This window comes from Helianthus annuus, chromosome 14 (assembly GCF_002127325.2).
Source record: "Helianthus annuus cultivar XRQ/B chromosome 14, HanXRQr2.0-SUNRISE, whole genome shotgun sequence".
Taxonomy (NCBI): domain Eukaryota; kingdom Viridiplantae; phylum Streptophyta; class Magnoliopsida; order Asterales; family Asteraceae; genus Helianthus; species Helianthus annuus.
In genome coordinates this window covers 109,818,605-109,836,069 of record NC_035446.2, presented here as the reverse complement: position 1 = coordinate 109,836,069, position 17,465 = coordinate 109,818,605, and the positions used below count along the sequence as shown (strand labels likewise).

General features: G+C 38.6%; 2 protein-coding genes and 1 long non-coding RNA gene across 3 annotated transcripts; 1 reads left to right on the top strand and 2 right to left on the bottom strand.

Annotated features, from left to right (window-relative positions):
- Positions 1-2,454: 2,454 nt before the first annotated feature.
- LOC110907102 lies at positions 2,455-3,594 on the bottom strand. The gene has a single exon (XM_022152133.1). It carries the CDS (start codon positions 3,592-3,594, stop codon positions 2,455-2,457), a length of 1,140 nt encoding a protein of 379 aa, XP_022007825.1.
- Positions 3,595-10,586: 6,992 nt separating this feature from the next.
- LOC110908938 lies at positions 10,587-11,877 on the top strand. Its single transcript, XR_002575041.2, has 2 exons — positions 10,587-10,820; positions 11,652-11,877. It is a non-coding gene; the product is annotated as an uncharacterized LOC110908938 (long non-coding RNA).
- Positions 11,878-13,340: 1,463 nt separating this feature from the next.
- On the bottom strand, positions 13,341-13,688 carry LOC110907104. Its single transcript, XM_022152136.1, has one exon. The coding sequence runs from the start codon at positions 13,686-13,688 to the stop codon at positions 13,341-13,343; it is 348 nt and encodes a 115-aa protein (XP_022007828.1).
- Positions 13,689-17,465: the final 3,777 nt, after the last annotated feature.

Sequence of the window (17,465 nt, the reverse complement as noted above, 5' to 3'; positions counted from 1 at the left end):
TCTGTTCCTCCCTCGGGGGATGTATTCCAGTTTGAAGGTTCTGAATGCCTTAGCTGTCTCTTTAACTTTCGCCACATACCGAGCCATGATGCTATCCTTCGCTTCATATTCCCCCTGATACTGCTTCACCACCAACTGTGAATCGGTACTAGCCTCCACGTGTTTTGCTTTCATCTTTTGTGCCAATCTCATCCCTGCTAGGAGGGCTTCGTATTCGGCGGTATTGTTGGTGTTTTCGGAATCTAGCCTTATAGCATATGTCAGCTCAACCCCCTCGGGGCTTATCAACGTGATGCCTGCACCATTCCCTTCTTCACTGGATGCTCCATCAGTGAACAACTTCCAGACGGCTTCGTCCCCCCTCCTTCTTTCTTCCTCCTCCAAAGTTTCCCACTTTTGTAATTCCCTCTCTTCGTCCTCGGGTACTTCTGCTAGGAAGTCGGCCAGTATCTGTCCCTTCGTGGCTGTCCTGGGCTTGAACTCTAGAGAGTGTTCTCCCAGTTCTACGGCCCATTTAGCCAGTCGTCCTGACTGTTCCGGCTTTCTAAGCACTTTTTGGAGGGGTTGATCAGTGACTAAGGTGACCTTATGCCCTTGGAAGTATCTTCTGAGCCTCCGAGATGCAAAGACCAGGGCTAATGCAAGTATTTCTAGAGGCATGTACCGTTCCTCTGGCCCCTTGAGTGTTCTGCTGATGAAATATATGGGGATCTGCTTCCCCTCCCGTTCCACCATCATGACCGCGCTTATAGTCGTTTTAGAGGCAGATAGGTAAAGGAGCAGTGGGTCCCCGGGCACCGGGGTGGCTAACGCTGGGAGCTTGCAGATGTAGGCCTTCATTTCCTGAAAGGCAGTTTCAGCCTCGGTGGTCCAGTTGAATTTGTTGGTCTGAATGCAGTCCTTTAACACCTTCATAAAAGGGAGGGTTTTATCAGCCACTTTTGATAAGAAACGATTAGCGCAATCAGCCTTCCGTTTAATTGCTGGATGTCCCTCAAGGACCTGGGGGAGCGCATTTCGGCCACGGCCTGGGTTTTTTCTGGGTTTGCCCTTATCCCTCCTTTAGTTACCACCACCCCCAGGAAATTTCCTTCCTCTACCCCGAAACAGCATTTCCCGGGGTTCAGCTTCATGTTTACATCCTGCATTGTGTTGAGAGTCTCAGCTATGTCGTCTATCATGGCTGCTTCTGTCAGACTCTTGATGACAATGTCGTCAACATACACCTCTAGATTCCTTCCCCTTTGCTCCCTAAACAAGGTGTTCATAAACCTTTGGTATGTCGCCCCTGCGTTTTTGAGACCGAAGGGCATCTTAGTATAGCAGAATGTTCCCTCATCGGTGATGAAAGCGGTCTTTTCTTCATCTTCTATTGACATCTGTATTTGGTGGTATCCCTTGTAGGCGTCTAGGAAACACTTCAGTGGGTACTGGGACAGGGAGTCGACCTGGGTGTCTATCTCCGGGAGGGGATAGCAGTCCTTGGGGCATGCTTTGTTTAAGTCTTGGAAATCGATGCACATCCTCCATCCCCCATCTTTTTTCTGAACCATAACTGGGTTGGCAACCCAGGATGGGTATTTGACTTCCCTGACTATCCCCGCTTTGAGCAGTTTGCGGGTCTCTTCACAAGCAGCCCTTCTCTTGTTTGGCCCCATGCTTCGCTTCTTTTGCCTCACTGGTTTCGCCCATGTGAAGGTGTTGAGCCGGTGTTCCGTCAGGCTTCTGGGAATTCCAGTCATGTCCCCGTGTTGGAATGCAAACACGTCTATGTTATGGAGGAGTAATTCCTTCAGGGCACTCTTGCATTTGTCACTTACGTGGCTTCCTACCTTGACTGTTTGTTCTGGGAACTTATCACAGAGGACCCACTCTTCCACATTCTTCCCTGGGGTCTTCCCTGGTTCCTCCCCTTTGGATACTGAAGAGACAACTTCATAAGCTGACTTCACCCATGCAAGACCCTTCGGTGTTTGGAATACCAACGCTCCATGAGGAGTAGATGCTTGTGCTTGTAGATCTCCAATCCCAGGTCTTCCCAAAATCGCGTTGTACTTGGAGGGTGCCCTGACCACAGTGAAGGTTAAATTGATTGTCCGGACCCTATCCCCTACGCCAACCATAAATGGGAGCTTGATCTTTCCTAGAGGATGTGACACACTGTTGTTGAATCCCACCAACGGGATAGAGTCCTCCTCCAGTCTATCTCTTATATCTCTATCGAACCTGAGGAAGCAATGTTCATATATTACTTCGACGCCGGATCCTCCGTCCACGTGTATTCTGGACACTTTGTGTCCAGCTATCACTGCTGAGATATTTAGCGGAAGCCGTTGTACTTCGTTTTCTTCTAAGTACGGCATGAGGATGGGAGCTTTCATGCAGTTTGGAGAGCCTAGGATTCTGGCCTTAACACTCCGGGTAACATCGAATTCATTTTTCCTTCTTATCATATCAACATCTGCCCTCCCCGGCTCTCTTGCATCTCTTCCCTTTACGATCCCCTCCCCCTTCTTTGATCTCCTTGACCAGGTGCGCCAGTCTTCCTGTCTTCACCGCCGCCTCTATTTCCCTCTTGAGGTACATGCAGTCATCAGTTTTGTGACCGAAGCCCTTATGAAATTCACAATATTCATTCGGCTGTGCTTTGGGTCCTGGCTTTATGGGGGGTGGCCTCGGGAAAGAATTCTTCACCCTTTCCGTGGCCAGTATTTCACTTGGGGTTTTGACAAGGGGGGTGAAGCTGTCGGAGTAAGGGGGGAGGCCCCTCCCTCGGGGTCTGTAGGGGGAGTATGAGGGTCTTGCCCTGTCATGCAACATTCTATCAAAGGGAGGCTTTCGTGTGTAGAGGGTACCTTTCTCAAGTGGTCTTGTTGTTGGAGTGGCCCTCCGGGACGTGGTGTCTGTCTCCTTAGCTTTGCTGACCGTATCCTTTCCCCGGACGAAAGCCCTCACCCTGTCCATGAGATTGTCGAAAGAAGGTGGGAACTCCTCTCCTAGCTTTTCACACAGTTGTGCATGCTTCAGCCCGTTTATGAAGCTGCTAATTTTCATGACCTCCGGGACATCCTTGATGTTCATGCTTTCTTTGACAAACCTTTCCATATACTGATCTATCCGTTCGTTGTCCCTTTGTCTGATATGGAGGATTTCATTGGGATTCTTGACTACCTTCCTTTGTTGGCCGAAGTTCCTGAGGAATTTTTCGCTTAACTCTTCGTAACTGTCTATGCTTCCCGGGGGAAGGCTGTCAAACCACAACCGGGCTCCTTCCGTTAAAGTTTGCACAAACATGTGGCACCACACTGGCATGGACCACCTTCCCAGTTGCCCTGCCCCCCGGAAAGCATGCAGATGATCCTCTGGATCTCTCGTTCCGTCATAGCGGTCAAAGCCTGGAGGCAGCTTTGTCTTGGGGGGCATGGGTGCCTCTGAAATTCTCCTTGTGAACTTTGAGACCTCGGCCAAGTCTCGTGGTAGGTATGGTTGGTCCAAACCAGTGTTACCTGAGTTGTCTTTCTCCTTTTCCTTATGTTTCTGACCGGTGATCAAGTCCTCTCTTTCTTCGGAAGACATCTGCCTCAGGGCCGTCATGAATGTCTCCAGTTGGTCCCCATTGTCGTTTTTACTCTGGGGGTCCGTTCCTTCTTGATTAGGGGATGTGTCAAAAAAGAGAGTCTGGCTCTGAGGCTGTCCAACTTTTCTTGTCTCTTCAAATCGTCAAGATACTTGGTTATCTTTTCCCTGTGCATGGCCACGAAGCCAGGGGTGACATGCTCCGTTTCTTCCAGGTTTTCTACCAGATTCTCGTTACCTTCTTCATGAGTGACATCCTCCACAGTGACTTTCTCCAGATCATTTTGGGCCGTTTAGGTGACGCGTGAACTGTGTGGAGTTGCCATGCTATTTTTTGGAAAGGTGAGTTGCTCTCTGGACGTCGAATGTTAATGTGGGAACACCGGTCAGGCCTGGGTCCCACGGATGGCGCCAATGTCGAATACCCAACCTCCGAATGACGTCCGTTGGGTCTTCGCTGACGTAGAGAGTTCCTGTCCTTGCTTGCTACAAAATAATAAACCGTTAGCCTCGCCACGGGGGACCCCGGGAGGGGGATCCGTGACCAAGCTCCGGCGTGAGAATAAGTAAACTTGCCGGATGAGGAAGAGGAACGTTTTCCGATGAAGGTATTCACCGGAGAGTTCCTATCTTGGTGTGAATCTAATTAATGTGTTGTGTGTAGTAAATACAGGGAATGTTGGTCGGAGTTAATGAGAAGAATAAATGGGAGTAGTAAATGAGAATAATGGCCGGAGAAGATACCTTCCTTGGATCCTTCTTCCTTTCTTATATAATGACATGCCCTTATCTTTGTTAAGGATTCTCTCATGCATGATCCGACGGTTTTTGGGGGTTCTTGGGAAGGTCAGACACGTGTCTGACCCCCAACGGTAGGATGATCCTCTTCATTAATGATCCGTCGGATAAGTACAGTGACTTAGACCGGAGCCGCCTCTTGTCATGCATTTAATGAGCCCTGTATTCCTTAGCTGTTTCCCGCCCATTTGTACATAGGAGAAACCTTAGCGAGAAAGGTTATTATGACCGGTGGGCTTTTTAAATAATTGGGCTTCTAGATAAAAAGGCCCAAAGCGGGTAAAGTGGGTTTACCCACTGGCCCGTCGTCACTTACCTTTTTGCGTAAACGAAGAAACTAAAGGTTGAGTTGTACTCGCCACCGGAATCTTGGATCTTCGGGTTATCCTTCTATGATTCACGAATGAGGGATATATAGTCAAACGGTTTTCACCGTGTTTGTTTTGCCGTCCACCAGCAAAAAGGGTCAAAACCCCAAAATCCTTTTTATTTTTGATGGAGATGCACATAAAATTGAAAGTTCCCCTTTTATACGTATCTCACCTTCTGCTCCTTTTATTTCAAATAAATCAAAAGGCAATTAAAGAGTAACAATTATTGAGAGATACATGGAGATAATTAGGAAACCTTTTTTTATCTAAGATAGTCATATATCCCTTTTTTTTAAGTGAAGAGATAAAGAATTATAATCTAATCACAACTTAATCATAATTATCTCATAATTAAAACAATAATCTCTCTCTATTATTATTAATTATCTAATAACTAACAATATGGATATACATATTTAATTATCTAAAATTAATTATAATTAACAAATTAATTATAATATTAATCCGGCTCTCCGTAATTATTCTAAATAATTACCCGTTTCTTTTATTACGCTTATTATTTCGTGATCCGGTGATTAACGATTAAAACACCGTTAAATGTTCGTTGCCTAAAGTGTAACTCTTTGGGTCGTACCTTGACGGCAACATTGAATTATAATCGACAATTGAACATTATATCCAACAAATGCAACAACAGTTACGTAAGTCAAGGGTTTCAAGGTGACGACAGTTATCCAAAATCACCTGCAACCCAATATTCGTCATGTTGTTTCCGATGAGTTCAAGGTGTCTTAACTCAAGTAAGTTTCGCCCAATAGCTATGGTTATCTCATTATAACTCACTAAGATTAGTGGGTATGGTGAGGTCCATCCCCACGAGGATGGGCCGCCACCGAGGCGTCACATCACCGGCTCGTGGGGGATGGGCCTCCTTCACTTTTGAGGGGGGTGGAGGATGGGGCCCCACCTTAATATTTTATAATTTCCTAATTTTTTTATTAACTTAATAAATACAACATAACACAACATAAATAAATTCATTTCATAACATAAAAAAAATTACATTTCCTAAAAATAAAAATAAAACATTTCCGAAAAAAAAAATTACATTTCCTAAAAATAAAAAATTACACTACTCGTCTTCGTCTCTGTCACCGTCCCCGATGTTAACATTGTTCCAAATATGTTCTACCAAATCCTGTTGAAGGTTTGCATGCGTGAAGTCGTTGGTTAGCGAGAACGAGTTTAAATCCTGTTGTGGCGGATCTACCGGGACAGTATTCCCGTAAGATGCATTCTCATCATACTCACAAATCGCCCGACCTTCGTCTTCAATAATCATGTTATGGAGCAAAATGCAAGCGTACATACAAAGCCGCAACCTCTTCGGTGTGAACGCACGTGCCGGTTGTTGAAGGACAACCCATTTTTTTTGTAAGACACCAAAAGCATGTTCGATGTCTTTTCTTGCAACTTCTTGACGCTTGGCGAATTTTTTCCTTTTTTCGTCCTCGGGATATGGAATAGTCTTTACAATTGTAGACCAAGACGGATATATCTCGTCAGCAAGATAATACCCACGTCTATACTCAACCCCAGAAACTGTAAAACGGGTGTCCGGACCGGTTCCATTAACGGCATCGGTAAAGATCGCCGATTGGTATAACACGTTGAGGTCGTTGAGTGAACCAGGGAGACCAAAGAAAGAATGCCATATCCACAAATCTTGTGATGCCACGGCTATACAGTTTCACCACATTCTGGCAAAACCGATATAAGCATTCCCGCGTAGTTCTTGCCGACATCTGGCAAAACCGATGTAAGTACATTTGTATAAAAGTGAGAGGGTTTTGGGTTGAAAGTGGGGAAAATATGGTGAAAATAGGTGTGTTTTATAGAAAAAAGGAATTTTTTTTTTTAAATTAATAGAGCCGTTCAACGGCTAGTTTTTTGAAATGTAGGCCCGGCTTCCCCGGCTGTGGGGTGCCAGTTGTGCCGAGCCGAGCCCAGGGAGGCGGTGTGGGGGACCGGCGCCGGTCCTAGCCGGGCCTCAGCCGGCCCCCATACCCTTTAGTTTAAAGATCCTTCATCAAAGTTAATAGCCCGAAATCTCCGTACATTTCTATTCACTTTGAGTGTTTTTAGCATGGGACAATAACGGCCAACAGTTTCAATCTCTTCTTTTGAGATTTCTATATCGTAAAGATTGAGTTCTTCCAACAATGGAAGAAATCTCTTCTTTTGAGATTTCTAGAAGTGAATGCAAGCCATCTTAAATTTTCTGTAAAGATAACAACATACACATACACATTCAGATACAGTTAGCTCCCATACCTATCAGCATTATACGAAAGAAGACCAGGATCATAGGCAAAAACAAGAGTGATATCAACCAACTGGCCTTGGCTTCTATCCACAGCATGCTTGCACATTGTTAAAGGCGAGAATATTGCATCTGATCTCAGTATGTCAATGTCGCTCATATTGATGACCCGCCACATAGCAGGATCCTTGCAAATCTTACGCCAAGCAGTGCACACTTTCTGCGCATTCTCAAGTATGTCAACCATACCAACTGTCTCAAGTATATTGGCCGTTACATCGGATGGGAGATCCGACCAATTCCTTTCTTGTTGATTCAGTTTCGACCTCGATGGCATCATCACTTTAGCATGCACAAATCAAATAAAATTTAACTTACAAAGTATGGATATAATATTGATCACCTTCTAAACATATATAAAATAAATACCATGTCATAGTGTAAAAAAGAAAATTAAAGAGTAAAGTTCGGTGTTCCTGTGGTGTACCAAAATTTTGGATTTGACCCTAGCTTTCCTTCCAAAAGTACACAGATGGTCTTTGTGGTTTGCACTTTGTAACGCATTACATAGTGCAAACCACAATGACATCCTTATACTTTACTCTAAATTAAATAAACCGAAATGTTATTTCACATATGATAATATCTAATAATATCCTAGTTTTTGTACGCTTAACAAGTTAAATCTATTTGGATTTGATGCTAACAATATAGATTTTGAACAAAGACACAGAAGAACGTTTTCTTTCAAGAATCACAATAAAACCCTAGAACTGGTAAAGATGTAAAATGAACAAAGAATGGATCAAAATTTCAAATAATTTTAGCAAATGATAAACTCAGATCACCGTGAAAGACAGAAACGTATCTTTGTTTTTCGATAACCGTTAGTCGACTCCGATGAAAAACGAAAACAAAAATCTAGAAGCAAGTAGTGTTAAGTTCAAACGGTTGTTTATGATGTTGAAGTTATGTATGAACCTAATCTATTTTAGCAGATGTTTATATCTAGGCCATGTTTGGCTTTCCTTTTGAAAACTCCTTTTCAATTTCTTTGAAAAGTTAATAAGTCAGAATTTCTGATTTATTAACTTCTTACCTTACATCACCTACAACCCAAACACTCTAAAAGTCCTTTTTCACCTTTTCAAGAAGTAAATAAGTTAATAAGTTGGTAAAATAAGGAATTCCAAACTCCCACCTAATAAATATAATCACAAAATATTATTTCAGAAAGAAAATAAAAACATGAAGCGCGGAACGTGCACTTGTTTGGTGTGGTAGAATGGTAGGACTTGGGAGGAAATATACATTTGGTGGGGAGTTTTTTTCTATAACGGTGTTGGTTGATAAAATATTTACCAAAATAGTGTTGTTGCAAAAATATTTATCAAAACAATGTTTTTGAAGATTTATTTGTTCATCACTCCTAACCTCATTGCAAAATTCAAATTCCTTGAATAACTATTAATTTAATCATCGTATTATGTCTCTCACCTAACTTATTTTCTTTAAGAATCTTAAAAAAACCTATTTTTTTATAAATCAAGTTCATATTTTTTAGTCACTCATTTTGTTGTTAACTTTTTTTTAAATCAAGTTTTAATGTGTGAGTTACACGACATTTATTCCCTCTATTAAAATAAAATAAATAAAATTTACAGTTTAAGGTAAATAAAAATGTTTTTCTTTATTTATTTTTTACAATGAAACAGTTAATTAATATTTTTTATCAAGTCGATGTGTTAACTATCTCACTATTATGTGTGTGGATACCTGTAATGTCGTAACTTGACAAAAAATAATGCAACAAAATCAATAGGTTGTGTAGAAGAAAAAAAAAACACGAATAATATTCTGAAAATGAGTTCAATTGTTTTTTAACATCTCCTATCAACTAAAGTTTTAATATAATATTCAGTTTTTTTAATTAATTATATAGTTATGAGAGTATAAGTATGTATAAATAAAGTTCATGATTAAAAATAAGTTAAGTGAAAGACACAATACCATGATTAAATTATAGGTATTCAAATTATTAGAATTATCCAATGAGATTAGGAATGAGAAACAAAAAAATCTATTAAGAACACTATTTTGGTAAATACTTTTCCACCAACACCATTTTGGTAAATAGTTTACCCACCAACACCATTATGGGGAAAAAACTCTATAATAAGAAGAATCTTATACAACTAGAGTGGTGATTCTACGATGCGGCATGGAACACAATACTTAGGTTGATGATTTGAAGGGTGAGCACAAGGTGGTTTGATTTGGTTTTAAGCCAACCATAACCCAAACCAAAATTTTCAGTTCAGTTTTTTAATTGCCCAATAAACTAAGAAAAAACTAAAGCTAAACATGCCACAGCGCCTGTCAGCAACTTAACAAAGCCTATAAGGAACTTTGTTGAGTTACCCTTCTATATTTTTAATAGATTTCTTTGACAATGTTTTCCTCAAGCAAGCAATGTGGGATTAAAGTGTGTTTGGGAGTTCCAACTTTATAAACTCAAATATATATGTTAAGTAGAAGGACAAAAGGGTAATTTCACCCTCATTTTAAAACGCTAACTCTCTAAGTGTCTTTAAACATGAAAAAATTTAATTTTGTTCTTAAAAAGTTATATTTTAAAAAGAGTTGTATTATAGATTAACATGCAATCTTTGACCATTATAACATAAATTCTAATTTAAGGGATATTGGATTTAAATAATGTAACGCCCCAAAATTAGAATTATTTAGTTGCCAGTATGTTAACGCGTTTAAAAGAAGGAAATGTAATAACTAGGTTATTAAACCTAGTTAAATGCCTAGCAAAACAAGAAAGAAAATGAAATTGGGTCAATTATGATTAAGTGATAAACATGAGGGGTTAGTTTTGAATGAATGAAAAGATAAAATATAAAAATAAAATTAAAAACCCCACACCCACACCTGGGCGTATGTGGGTGTTCGACCAGAGAAGAGAAAGAAGGGGGAAACCCCTTCTCAAACCCTAATCGACCAAATTGGATGGATTCTGGCTGAAATCGAACTTGCATGAACAAGATTCTTGATTGTTCAACTCTGTAAATCACTTGGTAAGTTGTAATTTATGATTTGGTGATTTAGTAAGAAGTGGGTTTTTGATCAATCCACGAATTTGTTTGAAATTAAGTGTTATTATGTATTAGAATCACCATACGGAACATGTGTTATGCATGATTTTGATCAATTAGGTGTTTGGAGGTGAAACCCACCATAGGTTGATGGAGATGGCGACATGGGTATGTCACCCATGTCTAATCTTTGTTCGATTCTTGATATGTTATGTTATATGTGACCACCTTACTAGTTAGATTGAAAATTGTATGAAATTGATTTGGTATGTTGTATTGCTAATGTTCGAAAGTTGGGAATAAGTAGGTATAACCGTTGACTTTCTAAAAAGTCAACGAATATGCGAGTGGCATGATTAGACTTATGAATATGTTTATGAGATTTTAAAGAATCATGTATATGTGTTAGAACAATTATGTGTATGTACGTATGATAATAAATTTGAGTGAGTGAATGTTGAACATTGTGGTTGTTGGTTCATGTCATATGCATGATAAGCTTGACTAATGAAAGTCTATGTAGCTAAGAGCTAGGAATGGATGTGATATGAACGAACATGCATACTAACTATGATATGGACGTAATGACTTGAAATGATAGGAATTCCAATTAACATGGACTCAAGAATGGAAGGCTAACGAATCAATGGTAAATAAAGAAGCTATGCACAAACTCGGACGCACGAGGTAAGTGATTCCAATTCACTTCTTAGTATGTACGTAGTATTTAATATTTATGTGTAGAAAAATATGCAAGAATCATGTAATGAATGAGAAGTATTGAGGTAAGTATTATTTTAGTATAACAAAGGAGTTATTTATAATGAAAGTAAACTAGTAGGATTAAACGGGTCAAATAATGTATAAAGGGGTTTATAAGCCGTTTGCTTATAAATCAGCTTTTGATGCAACCTGAAGTGATAAACGGATCCGTAATTAAATTACGGGCGCGTAGGAAAAAGAATCGGGTAAAACGGATCAAAAATGAGAGAGTTATGTCCGTTTCGGTAAGAATTAATGGCTGGGAAAAGTGCAGAGCTGACACGGCCGGGTGGTGAGCTGACACGGCCGGGTGAAGGTTCTGTGAAAAATATATGGTTAGCTGACACGGCGGGGTGGTTAACCCGACCCGGCCGGGTAAAGGGGCTGAAAAAAAAATAAAAAAATAATAATATATGTAAGTAGGAAGTGGTTGCTAAGAATGCACGTAAGAATTAGGAATGTATGCGTTTGTGAATGCGAAATGTTATAAATGTATAAAGGAATGGTATGGAATGGTCTCATTATGTTCGAGCATTAATGGTTGCTAACGGTGTGTTTGAGATTAAAATGTATTGCAGGTATATGAACACCGGGTTCTTGAAGTATCGAAGTCGAACTCTGAATAAGAAAATACGAGAGGATAGCTAAATAAATCAAAGTTTCATTGTTAAATGTTATTCACTATTAGATTATATGAGAATCATGTTGTATAACGTTGTCAATGACTAATGGTTAAGTTGTATGTGATGTTCACAGGTATTGCACGTATCTCTACCACTACTATCGAAGATAAGCATGCATTGATCGAGCCGCAAAGCAAAGATTGTACGGGAAGAACGGCCACATAGTCTGATTATGTATTGTCTTGAAGCGTTACTTTAATGTGGTTATTGTTAATCCCTTTTTTGTAAATGTTTATCATTTGTATTTGAGCTTTTAAATAAGTAATGGGTCTAAATAAGAAAGAAAATTTTTGGGCTCATATTTTCTGTTGCGTCATGTTTAAGTTCTTACAGGGAATTGTTCCTTATACGAACGGGTCATGCCCGAATTTTGTAAATAATAATACTTATTTGGAATAAGAAATATGGGCGTTACAAATAACCTCAACTTTCAATGCACCAAAAAGCCATAAGCTACGATGGTAATTATATTGTTAGTATATTTTTATTATACTAAATTTAAAACTATAATAATAATAATAATAATAATAATAATGCTCATAATAATAAGAGGGTAATTTGACATCACATTAACAGAAAAACTAACTCCATTAGCTATTTGGATCAGAATTGAGAAAAAAACATCAATCATGGGGATTTAAACTAACATAAAAAAAACTTTGATGACAAAATCGATCAAGATTTTGAATAAATCACAAAGACCATTCTTGTAATTTACTCTTATATTTATAAACCAGATCCAATAACGATCGCATCCTCTCATTAACTAAATGTAGTATGCATTATGTACAAATGTTAATACGGTTTCATATTCTTATAACTGATTATGTATTGAATGCACGCCTTATTTACTAATGATATCTAAAAATAAATCCGTAAATTTCTTTGAGCTACCGAATTTATTAAAATTCATGTTCGTTACAAAGAAAGAAAGGTTAGGCATTCAAATTTTGTAGAGTGAAGATTTGGTGTATTTACCCTACAAAACCTAGAAATTGTTCCTCAAGTAAAGATGCATTTATCCTACAAAACCTAAAAATTGTTCTTCAAATAAAAATAAAGAAAGAAACGTGAATAATTTTGTCAAAGTCTAATACTTTACGAGGTACAAGTGTCTTTTAGTTGGTTTATTTATTTTAGGAGTTTTTGTTTATGAACTCATATTTTTAGTGTTTTGTGTCAAGATTGAGTCTTTATTTAGCTTTTTATTTGAGTAGGCTAGGTTTTATGTTTTCCAAAATAAAGTTATTATAATTCGTGTGCTTTACTTTATAATAAAAGTCGTCGAACGAGGTTGTTCAATATCTTTTTTTGAAAGCTGTGGATTACTTACGAATGTCGGGAGGTCTAGCATACGTTCTTTTAACTGGATCCGCGTTAGAGAGCCCCCTCACACAATAAATCCCCAATTTAAAACCACTCAATGAGAAACCCCTATCATACAGACTCGAACTTGAGACCTGGAGATGAAAACTCACCCGGATCCACCATAGGTGGAACCTAAGTACCCGTGGCCACCACTTGAGCAGTAGTGATGGTTTCTTCAATATCTGTTTTGATGTTTCTATTCTAATCAATTCGGGCCTTTTAAGAAAGACCTCTCACAAACTCATAGGATGTTTATCATACATGAAAAAGTGTATGTTAGTAAAGTTAATGGAGACAATTGACAGTTTAAAACAGAACAATATATAAACCTCATAAGTCATAACTCCCAACATAGTTAACTACAAATTGATAATTAACAGCCTTACAAAAGTAATCAATATATGACAGGCTTAGATTCATTAGCATTCCAAATACCACCTTCCTTGAGGTACTGCAAGTACCTTGAGAACTCAGGTTTAGCGGTCGCCTTCTTCCTCCGGCCTCTCTTCTCGAATATGGAGAAGATCGGGTGAACCTTGCTCACCTTCTTCGATTGCTTGTCAACGACGTGTTCTCTAGCCGGTGTCCTCAGTTCAGACTCAAACGTAACCGGTGATTCACCGAAGAAGTTCATAGGCAAAGTCCTGGATCGGATCATCTTAGCTTCTGACAATAGTTTGTCCACTGGGGCTCCGCCACTAGCCAACGGCTCGTAGCCCCTGTAGTCTCTCCTCGTGCTCATCGCTCTCAACATGACTCTGATGCTAACCTGTAACTTTACTGTTTGGGTTTAGTGAAGTCACTGGAATATAAATGGTTTTATAGGGATGAAATAATAATTAAGAAAATCCTATTTCAACATCATACGGAATTTTGTGTAATGGTCTTCAATGGTGGGCGTACAAAACGACAGGTATTAGTTATTAATATATTTTAGATTGGAAATAAATATTTTAACATGATTGAGAAATGATTAACGTGGTATTAAAATAAATCTATCAGGGCCGGTCCTCAGAATTCATGTACCCTGTTCGAGCTCAAAAAACATGTCTTTAGGTCTTAACTAAATAAAAAATTTAAATTAGTTTTTCATACAACTTTGAACCGTTGACAAAAATATAGCATTGGATAAACAATGCAATTAACAAAACACAAAATATAGTATTCGAATGAATGACATACCGTAAAAACTAATAAGCAAATAGCTAACCAATGATTCGTGAAGCTCTCCTTGCATTCTTGATAGCAAATTGGTGAATCAACTCTTCACAATTTATATCATCTAAGACTTCGTTCTCGATAGCAATCATCGCCAACCCACTAAGTCTTCCTTGGGACATTGAAGATCGTAGGTAAGATTTCAATAACTTTAACTTCGAAAAACTTCTTTCTGGAGATGCCACAGTGACTAGAATAGTCAACAATATTCTATATGCAATGCATGCTTCTGGGGAATAACCGTCTTCTTTCATATACTCCAAAACATCCTCGTGTTCCTGTTTTACTTCAACATGCTCTTGTGGTTTTTCCACATCAACAATAGGTGGATTAGGCGTCAAAAATTTTTGCATAGCACCCTTTTGTGACTTCACCAATTCATCTTGTCGTTTCCTCTTTTGACGTTTTTGCCATCCAGATGCTTGTTTAAGAGCCATTAACGCCTAAATATAATCGACAAAGTTTGTATCAAATTAAGTTAACGCCTAAATAAGGTTCGTTTGCAGCCCTATATACGAGTAAACGAAATTATATATCTTGGAACAACTTAGATATTTTAAGGTTTAATCAATCAAAAGGTGATAATAAATATTGTTTATAATTCTAAATCAAGTGTAATAGACATTGACAAGTTCCTGATGGCATATGGAATATTGGAATCGGCCCTATTATTCTATTAATTTAATTTTCATATAAATCACTAAATCAGCAAGTGGAAGCATACTAATTAAAAAATAGATGGGATGCTATTGCTAACCTTTATGGCTTTATCCTACATCGATCACCCTGCAAGTGATTTTTAGTTGCAGAAGCCAGAAGCACTATGAATGAATGAATGATGATCGAACCCAGAGCCTCCAACTGCGACGTTTCTGTTCCTCTATTGCCGCCCAGACTTTTTTTTTTAATTAGTTTTTAGAAAATATTTGGGTATTGGGCTCACTAACCTAATGGGCTAAATAATTTAAACAATATCATTTTTTTAAGTGGGCCTATGTTAATATTTTTTTGGTTATACCCTATTAAAAATTTTTTTACATATATAATATCGGATTTTTTTTAAAATTACGTGCCCTACAAAATCACGGGCCCTGCTCGGTTGTCCTCCCCGCCCTCCTTCAGGGCCGGCTCTGAAATCTATCAAGGTTTAGAAGTATTTTATATTTGCCTATGGCTTTATAGCCTAGTGACATCTGGAAGGGTGGGATAAGGCTTTGGGACCAATAGATCCTGAGTTTGATTCCCATAAGGGAGGTTTTATCGTATTTATTGGGTTTCATCCTGAATTTGTGTATAGACATTATGTCTAGTGGAGATCGATATGATCAGGTGGTTCCGCTGGTAAAACTCCAGTGGTCTGTCCGTGATCCAAATTTCCCGTTATAAAAAAGTATTTTATATTTATTAAAATAAAATAGCCTTATAAATTAAGACAAAAAATGTGATAAATCAACCGTACCTAATAGGCGAATAACATCGTTTTTGGTAACTTAGCTACTTCAATGCATATATCTATGGGGAGTGGGGGTGGGCACGTAATGGCCAAATACCACGAGTGATAGCATGCAACATTCCATCGCCACCAACTAATTCCACGCGTGATAGCATGCAACATTTCAATTTCCGTGATTTTTTTCACGCTGTAATAAATGGAAGATGTGAGTGGGTGTGAGGGTTTATTGTTGGGTGTTGTGAGTGATGACCATTACCACTAAAAAGGTTGTGAGTGATGGAATAATGGTTGATGACATGGCGGAACTTGATTGGATGTTGTGAGTGATGAATTTTTGCAAGTGATGACCACCCCCTCCCCCCTAAGAGACAAAAATTGTCTACTTGTGAATTATGTTTGTGATAATGTAATAATTTCTTGAGTTAATTGTCAGTTACGTCCTTGAGGTTTGTTCATTTTTGTCATTTCAGACTGAATTTTAATATTGTACTATTTTCCTCTCTGACATTCTCGAAATGTGTCATTTCCGTCCAAAAAAACAAACCCTAGTTAAAAACTTCTAGTTAATGAAGGGAAAAATGTCATTTCACAATTTGTTTTAATAATCATTTTTTAACCCCCCCCCCCCCCCCCCCCCCGCGCCATTTTCAATCCCCATTTCCCTCTATTCTTGAACACACTACCGCTACCCCCTTTCAAACCCCATTTCCCTCCATTCTTGAACACACTAACGGGTTGTGCAGGTGGGTGGAGATGGATCTGGTGCGTTGGAGATAAGTGGAAATAGGTTGTTCGACGACGAACGTGGATCTGGTGTGGCAGAGATAGGTTGTTCGATGATGGTGCTCACTACTTGATTTGACGGGAGATCTAGAACTGAAACAGTTGGGTATTAGAGTGGAGGTGGTCAGGTTAGGGTTTGTTGTGTGGGTTGTGGGTTGCAAGTGGGTGGCGGATGATGGTACCGGTGGTGAGCGGTTGTAGGTGGGAGGGTAAGAAGAAGTTTTTCAGGTAGAACCGCCGCCTATAGTGGCGGAATAGGGTTCCGACGACTCGAGGATTCAGGCAAAGTTCCCCCGGTGATTTGAGTTAAACTTTTGTGATGTTATTAAGTTTTTTTGTTATATGTCGGTTTTCTGGCGGATAATGTTTGTATATGGTGGCCTAGGGTCTCCGGTCACCGGATGTCGCAAAGCCGACAACAATGACAATGATTTCCGGTGACTAGATGTGGTGGATCGTGATAAATTAGCTGATGGTGGTTTTGGTGAACTAAGGTTGAAGGTGAATAATGGGGGTGAATATATGACTGTAATAATAATAATAATAATAATAATAATAATAATAATAATAATAATAATAATAATAATAATAATAATAATAATAATAATAATAATAATAATAATAATAATAATAATAATAAAAATAAAAGAAATTTAAAAAATGAAAAATAAAAATCTATATAAAATGACCATTTTGCCCCTGCGCTAACTGAGTTTTTTTTAACTGGGGTTAGTTTTTTTTGGACCAAAATGAAATGTTTCAAGGATGTCAGTGAGGAAAATGATACAATTTTGAAAATTGACCTGAAATGACAAAAGTGGACAAACAACAGGGACGTAAATGACACTTAATTCTAATATCTTTTAGAAGTTAGCGGTGTAAACAATCATATCTAACAATTAAAATACGTTAGTTATATAAATATTTTACATATCATATAATTATACCGTTTATATTATAGAACCCTCGTGAATGTGATACACGGATTTATAAAATCCTACACATAATAAGCTAAGTTTATTATAACTTATCAAAACACAATCAAACAACATGATATAGATTTAC

Bases quoted from the DNA above. Each gene is read 5' to 3' on its own strand.
- LOC110907102 (XM_022152133.1), bottom strand. From the start codon at position 3,594: ATGACGGCCCTGAGGCAGATGTCTTCCGAAGAAAGAGAGGACTTGATC.
- LOC110907104 (XM_022152136.1), bottom strand. From the start codon at position 13,688: ATGAGCACGAGGAGAGACTACAGGGGCTACGAGCCGTTGGCTAGTGGC.